This window comes from Geotrypetes seraphini, chromosome 7 (assembly GCF_902459505.1).
Source record: "Geotrypetes seraphini chromosome 7, aGeoSer1.1, whole genome shotgun sequence".
NCBI classification, from domain to species: Eukaryota; Metazoa; Chordata; class Amphibia; order Gymnophiona; family Dermophiidae; genus Geotrypetes; species Geotrypetes seraphini.
This window is the reverse complement of record NC_047090.1, coordinates 94,542,718-94,555,796: the sequence shown is the minus strand read 5'-3', so window position 1 is coordinate 94,555,796 and position 13,079 is coordinate 94,542,718. Positions and strand designations below refer to the sequence as shown.

The 13,079-nt window shown below is 43.1% G+C and overlaps 1 protein-coding gene across 1 annotated transcript in view; it reads right to left on the bottom strand.

The window, feature by feature from the left end:
* LOC117363923 (vacuolar fusion protein CCZ1 homolog) overlaps positions 1-13,079 on the bottom strand; it is a 186,529-nt gene that overhangs the window by 22,748 nt on the left and 150,702 nt on the right. Inside the window, exon 9 of the mRNA XM_033952502.1 lies at positions 1,334-1,489. Coding sequence (XP_033808393.1) covers positions 1,454-1,489 — 36 coding nt within the window. The 3' untranslated portion in view covers positions 1,334-1,453. The remainder of the gene's footprint in view (positions 1-1,333; positions 1,490-13,079) is intronic.

Here is a 13,079-nt window from a genome sequence, read left to right as displayed (position 1 = left end):
TTCGACTTTTTAAAACCTTCCTCAGGGTTACTTAAAATGCAGTAAGTCATTTAAAAAACTGTAAGTCTTTTTGATGAGTGCTTGTTTAAAATGACAGTTGTCGTACTGGCTGGAAAATACTAATCATACCCCACCCCTCCAGCAGTAAACAATTCAACTGGCAGTGCTAAGTGATTTTTGGCCGCTGGTGGTGTTATTCCTGTATATTTAATGCCAGGCTATGTCTGAGCACCGGCCTTGAATATCCATGTTTGTGTGGCTGGCTATCACTTTTCTGGTTACGTGAGATATTCAGCACTTAACCACCTAAGCGAAACTGGACAGAGATAGGAATGTGTTTTATGTGGTCTATTTGTCTGGCTAACTTAAGTGTTGATATTCAGCATTTAACAGCCTAAGTGCCAAGCCCATTCTGGACTACCCACAAAATCGACAGCTATGGCTTTAGCAGTTAGGCCTGGATTCTCTAAATGGCGCCAGTATTTTTTAGGCACCCACGCAAAATGAAAACCACTATTTAAATGATGTTTTTCACTGATTTTCAGGGCACCTACCAGTGCCCAAAAAATTGGCACCAGAATCATGCCTCCTTAGGCGCTTTCTATTGCCTAACACCACTGTAGGCTTGGCTAATGCTTGAAGTAAGGTACGGCAATAAATTGTCTTGACAGATTTCCCGAACAGCATGGTCTTTATTAGGCGCCGGAAAGTGCCTACAGAGGCATGATTCTCATCCAAGATAGGTGCCAGAAATGTAAGCCTGGAAATCCCAGGCCTACATTTCTGGTATCTCCCTTTGCCAGAGGTGCGATTCTATATCCGGTACCATCGGGTGATTGACGCGCGATCGATGGCCGCTTTTAAGGCAGCCACCGACAACGGCGCCGGTTACAAAATCCAGGCCTTAGTGTGTCTATCTGTACCATGAATTGGCTAAATGCCACTAATATCAGCAGACGACCCCACAAAAACTATTAAACTGGCCAGGAGATTCTCCTGCCCTGTTAAATCACTTTAAATATAAACTCCAAAATTTCAGGATTTGGGCAAAAATGACACTAAACGTGACTAAAAGACCCTAATGTAATGCAAATGTTATAGGCACTCATTGCCAGGGAATGCATATTTCTATAGTGTATGTGCTCTTGACTGATTCACATGGGAAAACGTTTTTCCAATGAAACATGTGAACTAAACATTTTTTTCTTATTCAGATTACAGTGGTATAATGGGCTTCCATTAGAAATTTATACAGTGCTATCAGCAGAATGATGTATTTTGGTAAAATATTAAAGCTGTAAGTGATGCAATCATATGAAGAAAGTAATCTTACATGAAGGTGGTGAATAATAAACAGGTGGCGTGCAGGTGCGTCCGCAGGGTGTTCCGCAACACTTATTATTTCTCCAGCAGTCGTAATCATCATTACAGAATGTTCCACAGTTGAAATTGGTTAAGTAATATGGATTTGGGCACATACCATATTTCTCTGAAGGAAAACAAGCAGACAGGAGAAAATGAGAATATCACTGCAGCATCCTTTAGATATTAACATAACAAATTCACTTATATACTGCAGTAACCTCTCAGTTCAGTGCAGTTAACAACAATCAAGAGATTGTACAAGCACATTGTATTATAATCACATTCAGAAGAATTTGTCAAATAAGTAAGTCTTTAGCATTTTCCGAAATGAAAGATAGAGTTTGTTATCAAGACAGAAAAAGGTTTATCCCATGATCCCGTTTTAAAAGATAAAATTCTATGGCAAAATCTTTTGTATATACAACCTTTTACAGTAGGAAATATAAATAATCTAAAATACCAAGAAAAATATTTTTTGTCAGTAAATTTAAAGTGATTAATAATATAATCAGGTATAAGGCCAAACCACATTTTGTAACAGATACAACTTAACTTGTATAATATTTGTGCCTCATCTGGGAGCCAATGTTGCATCTGATAGAATATAGTTACATGATCAAATTTTTTCAAGTTGAAAATCAACTGAACAGCCGTGTTCTCAATGATCTGCAACCTTCTGGTATTCTTTTTTACTGGAGGCTAGATAAAAGGTTTCCTACATCTTTTTTTCCCCTTCCATCCTATTGTGTTCTTTCTATTTGTTGTTGGGTTTTTTCCCCCATTCCCAATTGTAAAAGTTATTTTATGTTGTGCAATTCTATACATTTCCATCATGATTACCTCTGTTTCCATGCAGTAGCGTATCAAGGGGGGGGGGGGCAGTCCGCCCTGGGTGCAAGCCATGAGGAGGGTGCTCCTGGCCTTGGAGTCATAGCCCAGAACTTCCCTTCTCATGGCCCGACCCCAAGGCTTTCGGTAGTCCCCGACCATGGTCCAGCCTTCTCTCGTTACCTTCCATTCTCCATTCTGTTTCCCCCCCCCCCCCCCCCCCGTTGGAGCTTCTTTAAACTTTTGTCTTGCGCTCTAATGTTGGTGCACTTTCGTCACCCGGCTGCCCTTCTTGCATTTCGCATCTGCCAATGACACAACTTCCTTTTTCAGCCCAGGTGGATCACGGCAGAGGCAGAAGCAGGAAAGGGAGCTGCATGCGACATAGCAGTTTTTCAGCTTAACTGAAGGTAAGTATTGCTGCTGAGTTGCTCTGTTCGCTATTGTTGGTGTTTTGTGGAGTTTGCGCTAGTGCTGCCCGATTCAAATCGATTCACCGATTCGTTTCGGGTGAATCGATTTGAATCCCCAAAAAAATCAGCCTCCCAATTCACCATCTGAACCTCCCCTTCACCCCCTAAAGCAGGATTGGCAGCGCTGCCTCTTGCTGGCCGGCGCTGCCGCTCCTGCTTTAGAGGAGGGAGGGTCAGGGTCAGTCGGGAAGTGCTGCAATATCCAGCTTCCCCCCTCCTGCGCCTCCCTTTACCTGATTGCGGCAGAGAGCAGCCTGCAGAAAGGATCGCGGGTACTTTAGCGATTGGCCCAGGTGCCTCAAACCCCACTCACAGTTGGGGCCTGAGGTGCCTGGGCCAACTGGAATCGGGCCAGTAGCCTTAGGCCCCTCCTGTGGGCAGCACCTTAGACACAAGGGCCCAACCCAGACTGGGTTTAGTACCGAAACAGTCATTGCATCATTGTTAGATTTCCTTCATAGTCAAGGTAAAAGTGCTCTAGTGCTGCAATTGGACTTAAGTAGTGCCTTTGATTTGGTCGATCATACCATTCTGGTTGAGTGTTTGGTGTCGATTGGTCTTTCAGGTAAAGTGTTGAAATGGTTTCAGGGTTTTTTGACTAAATGATCGTATCAATTCTATAGTGATAATAAACAATCCAGCAGCTGGGTAAACTCTTGCGGAGTGCCGCAGGGCTTTCCCCTATCCCCAACATTGTTTAACATTTACCTCGCCTCACTGGGGAACTTATTGCAAAAAGTCAAATTCTATATCTATGCAGACGATATCACTATAGTCATCCCCCTTACAACCCTTTGTCGTCTGAAACAAAGAACCATCTGTCATTCATTTTAAAACAGATCGATTTATGGATGGCCGAATTCAAATTAAAACTCAACTCGGACAAAAACAAATTTTTCTTAGCAAGCCCAAATGACAAAATTAAAGACTCAACAATTTTTGTGAATGGTCAGGCCTTCTCTATTGAAGATTCCATAAAAATTCTGGGAGTGACTCTGGACAGACACCTTACCCTAAATGTACACACGGATTTATTGGTTAGGAAATGCTTCTCGATATTAGGGAGATTAGTCTTATAGTACCCTCAGATCTTAACTTCCTCTTTGGCTGATACACCTCCCACAGGGATTGAAAATTCAGGGGAACAGATCCATGCAAGCTCTGATGTATCACTGATAACATTTTATAGCAAACCCTTTGCGATACTGGAAGCCAATGCAATTGCTTTAGCACAGGAATAATATGTTCCCTTCGTGATATTCCAAAAATCAACCCCGAAGTAGAATTCATTACGGTAATTGCTGCAACACCCTGTATTTAACCTTAGCTAATCCCAGGTACAGCATATTACAATAATGTAGGCGTGTCAAAATCAATGCCTGTGTCGCTGAACAAAAATCGTATGGCAATAACATTGGTTTTAGTCGAAAGTGTCCACAGCTGCGAGTACCCATTCTGCACAACCCTGAGGACCTGTCTTCCCAATGAGAGAGCATAGTCTAAACCAGAGCTGCCCAAGTCCGGTCCTCGAGATCTACTGGCAGGCCAGGTTTTCAGGATATCCACAATAAATATGCATGAGAAAGATTTGCCTGCACTGCCTTCTTTGTATGCAAATCTCTCTCAAGCATATTCATTGTGGATATCCTGAAAACCTGGCCTGCCAATAGATCTCAAGGACCGGACTTGGGCAGCCCTGGTCTAAACAAACGCCTAAGATCAACATCTCCCTTTTAACCTGCAGATTCTTTCCTTGAACTTGGACTTTAGTTGGGAGTTCCTCCATAGCATCCTCACTCACTATCATTACTTTAGACTTCTCAATATTCAGCTGTAACCCATGATCATTCATCCATTCATTTACAGTATTCATTTACCTATTCAAATCTTTCCCAACTTCCAGCATTCCACTTATATACCTTTTTATAAGCTGCCTTGATATGAGTATCCTTGGATCATTTGGTGGTATAACAAATGTAAATGTTTATTGATGTTTAACTAACTAGTAGGACAAAAGAGTTTACATAGTAGAATACCAAAAATTATAAAGAAATAGAACGCCAATAAAAAAAGGAGTTATTCATCCAGGAATATTAGAGGAAAGAGTAGAGCCTAGGACTCCTTTTACTAAGCTGTGTTAGGGCTTTAACGTATGAAATAGTGCGTACTACATTGCCGTGAGCACTAGACCTTAATGCCAGCATTGAGCTAGCGTTAGTTCTAGCTGCGTAGCGCGCGGTGTAGCATGCGGTAATTTCCTGCATGCGCTATAAATGCTAACGCACCTTAATAAAAGGAGCCCCTAGTGGTCAATCAAAAAACAAACAAACAAAAAAACCAACAAATAAATACTGTACATACATCTTAGAAAAAGGAAGGTGGAGAGGATTATGGCTCAATTCTCTGGGAGCTGGGTCTGAAGATGTTTAATTTCAATTTGCCTATAGATTTGTATTAGAAGATATAAACATGATGGCAGATGAAGGCCAAATGGCCCATTTAGTCTGCCCATCCACAGTAACCATTATACCTTCCTCTCTCTAAGGGATCCCACGTGCCTGTCCAATGCTTTCTTGAATTCAGACACAGTCTCTATACTTATATTCAGGGTCGGATTAATCAATAGGCCCAATAGGCATGTGCCTAGGGCCTGAAACTGTGAGGGGGACCCACTGAAGGAGGACGACTCACCTTGCCATTTTTTAAACAGCAACGGCCCCCTCCCAGCATCAACGGCAGTGCCCCCCCAGTGGCAATGGCAATGCTCCCCCCCCCCCTGCAGCAACAGCAACGCAGCCGGATCTGTTACAGGAAGGTCCCGCAATGACTGCTTCTGCTGGTCCATCCCCCTCTGACTTCACTTCTTCCAGAGCAAGTAAGTGACATTGGAGGGGGATGGACCGGCAGAAGCATTCATTGTGGGACCTTTCTGTAACAGAGTCGGCCGCGTTGCTATTGCTGTGTGTGTGTGTGTGGGGGGGGGGGGCGTTGCCGTGGGGGGTAACCCGTTTCTGTCAGCTGTTCTAATGCTGCTTTCGGGCAAAGGAGCTCAGTGGGCAGAGCTGGCAGCTGCAATGCTTGGAGGGGGAGAGAGAAAGGAGCATGGAAGGGTGGTGGAGGGAGAGAAAGGGGGCAGGGTGGTATGGAAGGGTGGTGGAAGGAGAGAAAGGGACTGATGAATTGGTGTGCAGAGGAAGGGGATAGCTATAAGGGGAAGGATACTGGATGGAATTGGGTTGAAGGGAAAGAAAGTGGGCAGATGCTGATGGAATTGGGGTGCAAAGAAAAGAGAGAGAGACAAAAGGCGGAAGGATCCTGGATGGAATTGGGTTGGAGGGAGAGAAAGAGGGTAGATGCTGATGGAAGTGGGAGGAAGGGAGAGGAGAGAGTGAAATGCTTGACCATGGGGGTGTGGGAGAGGGAAGGAGAGGAGAGAGATGCCAGACTAATGGAGGAGGGAAGGGAAGATGATGGATGCCACACCAATGGGGGGGGGGGGGGAGAAGAAAGAGATAGAAGGGAGAGGCAGACAATTTCTGGAGGAGGCACAGAAGGACAGAAGATGAAAGGAAGAGAGTGACAAGAAGATGAGGAGAGCAGAAACCAGAGAAAACAAAGATAGAAAAAAAAATTATATTTATTTTTTGTGCTTTAGGGGACATGCATCGCTGTTTCTGTGGTGTTGCATTTTATGCAGAGCCAAGCTTCTTGGTGGTTTTATATAACCTTTGTCTATGTATTTCTATTTTATCCCCCCTTTTTTACAAAACTGTAGAGCATTTTTTAGCACTGGCCATGGCTAAAAACCATACTACAGTTTTGTAAAAGGGGAAGATGTTAGTTTGTGATTATATATTCCATACTAGGCAAAGGTGTTTTCTGTGTTCTGTTTGTATGAAAGACATGGTTTTTTGTTAGCCTTGTTTGGCGAAATGCATCAGGTATGGTTCATGGGAGCACCTTGAATTAACCTGATTTGAATCTCCTTATTTTCTGCCAATCTTCCTTTGCTTCATGTTGGATTCTTTGGTGGACTGCTTGCCTTGTTGTTTCGTTGCAAGTTAACATACATGGAGTGGAACGCACTAGAGGAGTTACAGATTTGGTTGTTTATATGTATGGGTTACAGTTGGTTGATGTAGAATGAGGCAGTTGAGAGGCATAAACTTGATTATTAATATAGACTTATATTTCAGATAGTATTACTGCTTTACAAATATTTGAACACTTTTATATATGCATGGAAAGGGTTCAGAGTTAAAGTCCTGGATAAGTAGGTGGGAAGGGAAAGAAGGGGAATTTGTTTGAGATGTTTGGGGATTGCATAGAAGAAAAACTGTGCATTGGTATGCTAATCTTTGTTTGTTTTGAATTAAAAAAAAAGAAAGAAATACAAGTGGAAATAAAGAAGTAAATAAGAAAACAGATAAATGGGGGTGGGGCGGAGCAGGGCCAGGGAGGCCCAGGGTACTTGGGTACCTAGGAGCCCTTGAAGAATTAATCCTGCCCTGCTTATATTTATCTAGTAACGCATTGATTTTACCAGAAAAAGTGCCTAGAGAAAAAGTAGATGGAAGCTTTCTTTTAGCCTTGGACAGTTTTCACAGTGAAACTACTGTATGTGTGTGTTTTTGCTTCAGACTCGGATGCAAAATCTGATATTGAAAGGATTTGCAAACTCTGCAACGTGAGTAGTATGGAATCTGCCTTTTAAAAGGTTGGGCAAAAAGCATTGGGTTTATTTCACCTGTGGGTTTTTTTTTTTCTGTGGATACTTTTCAGGTGAAAACTATTCAAATGGTACAAAATACCTCTTAGACAAACTTCCTCTCTATAACCCAAAAAGAACACTATGATCCCAGGATGAAATATGCCTACATGCACCCTCCAGGCTTGAACTCCAGCTCCAGACAGCGTGGAAAAGATCCTACTCCCACTTCGTACCAAATCTCTGGAACACCCTTCCTCCCCACATCAGATCTATTGAAGGTCTCCTAAACTTTAGGAAAGTTATAAAAACTTATCTTTTCGCCTAGCCTCCTTCTTCCCTCTTCCATCATACCCTATCTATTGTTATTGCCTCAGCAAAATCCTACATGGACTGACGCTACATGATTAGACTTGCAGAATGACTGATCTTTTGTATATCATCTATACCAGTGGTCTTAAACATGTGGCCTGGGGGCCACATGCGGCCCTTGGTATGTTTATCATAATCATAAAAGTAAAATAAAACAGTTTCTTGATCATATGTCTCTTTAGCTGTAAATTACAATATTATTATTAAGACTTCGCCAAAAGGAAAGATTTAGTTATAATTATTTTATTAATTTTTCAAATGACATAACAAGTAGTCATTTGTGCAGAAAGTAAGTTAGTAAAGATATGACCAATAACAATATAAATCATAAACTATCCAAATAAAATTAAAACAGGAAAAAACTTCCAACCAACTTAACTCAAGTCCTCAAAATGTGGATCCAAGATTTCTTAAACCGAGCTAAAGAAATATTATTAGAAGATAAATACAGATAATCTGAAATAGGGCAGGTATATTAATTATGGAGCTGATGGTTTCTCTTTATCCAGTTTTACCTCATGCAAAATTGTCATTTCTTTAATGAGACATTAACTATTTTTTTCTGAGGCCTTCCAATTACCTACAAATCCAAAATGTGGCCCTGCAAAGGGTTTGAGTTTGAGACCACTGATCTATACCCATGCATTGGTCATTATGATGCTCAAATCTTATGTCCCACATATACTAGATGCCATTTTTAATTGCTGAAATTAGGTGATTACGCTGCACCTTGTATCCCTTTCTTCCACCCTACCCATTTGATTAAAGTGACCCTATCCAAGATGCCTCTAAATCTATGCAATGTCTATATAGCATACACTTGTAAGATGAGGTTATAATGCTCCAAATGTAACTTCTATTGTAAATCTATGATTGTAAACTGTAGCCCGTTCTGAGCTCTCTGGGGATATAAAACCAAATAAATAAATCAAATGCAAAGCTGTGCCTACTGTTGCAATCCCTTTCTAAACTTGCTGCAGAAGAGCTTCTGCTCAGTGCGAGGAAAACTTAGAGATTTGTGCCCAAGTTTTCCTTTAGCTTAGTTTCCCATGTATTCGTTGTTTTCTTTTCCGGGGCCAGTGTTGTCAGGTACAAAAACCTAGAGACAGAGAAAGTAACTTTTATATAATATACAGTATGTAAACTGGTTTGGTTGTACCACAGAAAGGTGATGCCAAATCCAAGACCCTTAGCATGAACCCTAAAAGAGATAACTGAGGGCGACTCAATAGCAACTCCCAGTTTCGTAAAGGCGAGGTCCATCTCCATCTCCACAGGAAAGGAAAGCAGTAATGAGCTTCAATTAAAACATGGGAGATTTGATGTAGATATAAAATAGCTATAAGTTACTATGAGGAGTGGCAGAATCTCTATTGCTGAAGGTTTTGAAGGTAGGTGAACAAGTCTGAGTTGACATGGATACACAGCATTCTGCCTTAAAAAGAATGATAAATTAGACTTTTGAGGTGCCTTCCAGACATATTTTCTAAGAAAGGCAACTGCATTATGAGTTAGTATAAATGGCATTTATATACTGACTCTGCAGGCTTTCCTGCACAAAGGAAAGCCTGCAGAGTCAGTGGGCAGATAAAGAGAGAAGCAGACAGAGGTCACGTGATGCTGTGAGCTGGGTAGCAGCATGCTGTGCCGGCTCCAGAGCCCTGTTCCTCAAATCGCCTTTCTTTGAGAAACTTCGTGAGACTCTTTGACCACCACTAACAGAGTTAACGTTTGCTATTGCATGGACAAGTTTTTGGCTACATCTCCTACTGCTATGGCCTCTAAAACTACTAAAACAGATCGGGAGCGGGGAAAATCGAGTGAAGACAAAATGGCGGATGTGCCGAGAACAAACAGCCCAGCGCTTACCCCGGCCATGCTCTCGGACTTACAACAGGCAATCTTACAGGCGTTGGAGCCGCGCATGGAACAAATATTGACCCAGCTCACTAAGTTGGAGTCGCTGCTGGAAGACAACTCCACCTGCGTCACGGAGTTGGAGACTCGGGTGTCTGCGGTGGAAGATGGGGCTACTGTAATGGTGTTTGAGGTGACCACGCTTACAACCCAACTGCGCACTTGACAGGAAAAATTGAAAGACTTGGAAAACCGATCGTGCCACGGTTTATTGGACTCCCTGAAACCATTGCTGATTCGGTGCTACTCTCTGTGGTGGAGTCGTGGCTGGCGAGTGAGTTGCTGATGCCGACTTCTTTGGGACTGGCCCCGTTTGAACGGGTGCATCGGGTCGGCTCTCGTACTGGAGCAGATCAGCACCCCAGGGTGATCATAGGCAAACTCCACAATTATCGTCATAAAGTGGAAATACTTCGGGCCTACCGCGCTAAACGGGAATCGCTGGTCTACGAAACTATACCGGTGAGAATCGATCAAGATTACTCAGCTGCGCTGACGGAACGGCGTAAAGTGTTTCATCCTCTTTGTGCCAAACTAGTGGAGAATAACAATAATAATAATTTATTTCTTATATAAGAAGTGTCGTTTCATGTATATTTACCCGGCCATTTTGAAAATCCAACATAATGGAAAGTGGCATGTGTTTGACTCGGTGGGTGATTTTGTGAATTGTCTGGAGTCTTCCTCATTCCCCACTTGATTCCTTCTGTATGAATGTGACCTTTCTGGTAATAGTGGTGGACCTGCTTTTGTTATCTTTTTCTACAAATTTTTCAAGACATGAAACATTACTTATTTTTGAGGACAGGGCACTGAAGGCGTCAGTGTCGTGACTCGCTTTCCTAGAGCCCAGAGGGTTCTTGGCAAGCCATGTGCTTGGTTTGGGGGTTGGGGAGGGAGTGGGGGGTGAGTTTGGGGTAGTTGTGGGGGGGGGGAGGTTTTGGGGAACGGGGAGAGTGGGATATTCTGAGGATTTTTGTTTTCTCCATTCCAGTGTATTTCATGACTTTCCAATGTGTTACTCTGTGTGTTTCCTGTGTGTGGATTATTCTGTACTCTCTCTTAGGCCTGGCTGGGAGCCTGGGAGAGAACTTTCGAGGGATTGGGCGAGTACATTTGTTCCTCTCCTTCATTGAGCGATAAGACCTTTCGCATATTGTCCTGGAATGTATGTGGCATTACACCTCCTGTAAAGCGCAGTAAAATATTTCAACGCCTTCAACATCATAGAGCTGACTTGACATGTCTGCAGGAGACCAGATTGACTGATGCAGAACATGCCAAGCTGCTGAGAGGCTGGGTAGGTCAGGTGTTTTATGCTTCTTCCCCGAATAAGAAGGCGGGTGTTGTTCTTTTGGTATGCAGGGGGTTCCCGGGTAAGGTTGAACAATTGTTTAGTGACTCTTTGGGGAGAATTTTATTGTGTAGGGTAAATATGTCTGGACACGTCTTTAATCTCTTGGCTGTATACGCACCTAACCAATATGAGCATGCTTTTTTTCACTTCTTTGGCTAGTTTAGGCCTCCAGGATCCGACTAACCCTGTGATTCTGTTGGGAGACTTTAATCAGGTCTTAGACCCAGTTTTAGATAGAATGGGCCCGGGTACCTCCCAGACCTTTAGTACAACTCGGGGTATTCCCTTTCTTTGTGACACTTTGGATCTTATTGATCCTTGGCGCTTGCTCCATCCTACTGAGAGGGATTTTACACATCAATCATGGGCCCATCATATTTTCTCTAGAATTGACTATATTCTGACTTCGGCTGCTTATTTATCCCAGATCCATTCTTCTGTGGTAGGAACTCTCTCTGTGTCAGACCACTGTCCTATCTGGGTTGACATTTTATGGGGCGATGCAGTTTCTATTGGGGGGAATTGGAAATTTCCATCCTATTTAGCCACTAATCCAGAGTTTCTTAAATATCTGACTCAAAAATGGGAAGATTATGTGGCTTTTAATTCCCAACATCAGGACACCCCTCTTTTGTTTTGGGAAGCGGCTAAATCGGTCCTGCGGGGAGACATAATATCATACGTTATTGCCCAGAGAAAACGTTTTTCCCGGGGACTCCTACACTTAGAATGAGAATATAAAAAGTTGAAACGAATACATCTTACCCATCCCTCTTCTCAATCCCAGGAAGCTATGGTGGCGGCGCAGGTAGCTTTGAACACACTGTTACATGAACGCACTCAGAAATATCATCATTATTCTAGATTTCACTATTACAAATTTGGGAATAAGGCGGGGCAGTTATTGGCGAACTTGACGAGACCCTGTCGCCCTCCTCATTACATTCCTAGTTTAATACTTAAATCGGGGAGGGTGGTGACCTCAACTGCTGATATCACTGACAGTTTTTTAACATACTTTAAAGAATTTTATGCCTCGAGGGATCCACAGGGGGGACTAGAGGTAGCGAACTATCTGGCGGATGCAGGAGTTCCCCGTTTATCTTCTCCGGACTGCCTCTACATGAATCGCCCCATACAGGGCAAGGAACTGCAAGTGGCGGTTAAGCAGCTTAAAGGCGGCACTTCTCCGGATCCAGATGGATTTTCTCCCGAATTTTACAAAGCACTTTTAGTCTCCATCTGTGGCCCTTTAGAAGCTTACTATTCAGCGGTTCTTGCGGAGGGGAAGTTCCCTATGGGAGCTAATCAAGCATTTATAACTTTAATACCCAAACCGGGAAAACCTGAAATGGATATTGAATCCTACCGGCCAATCTCTTTACTTAATGTTGATATCAAAATTCTGGATAAAATTTTGCAAATCCCTTGGCAACGCTATTGCCTATACTGATAATCCCTGAACAAGTTGGCTTTGTATCCCATCGTCACTCAGTGCTGAATGTGCGCAGACTACTTACTGCAATGCAGAGGGCGCAGGACACTGGTATCCGGGGCGTCTTGGTCGGCTTAGATGCGGCCAAGACCTTTGACCAGGTGAACTGGGCTTACCTTTTTCGGGTTCTCTCTTATATGGGGTTTGAGGGTTGGTTTTTAGAGATGGTCCGCTTGCTATATACAGACCCTACTGCTAGTATTTTAGTGAATGGTGCCCGTTCATCGGTCTTCCAGATAGCCCGGGGCACTAGACAAGGTAGTCCGCTGTCCCCTCTTCTATTTCTTCTTTACTTAGACCCTTTTCTTCGCACGATTTTGCAGGATGACGAACTGCAGGGGTTACCGGAGGGAGACTCGCAATTGCGGGTCTTGGCGTATGCAGATGACCGTTTGTTGACCCTGGGAAATCCAGACCTCTCCCTTCCTAGAGCGTTGGAATTATTAGATGAGTTTAGTATGTATTCTGGCCTGGTACTTAATAAACAAAAATCTATGGTATTGCCTTTATCTCCTGCGGTTCAGACTCAATGGCAGGGACCAGTTTCCCTTACATGGGCTCTGG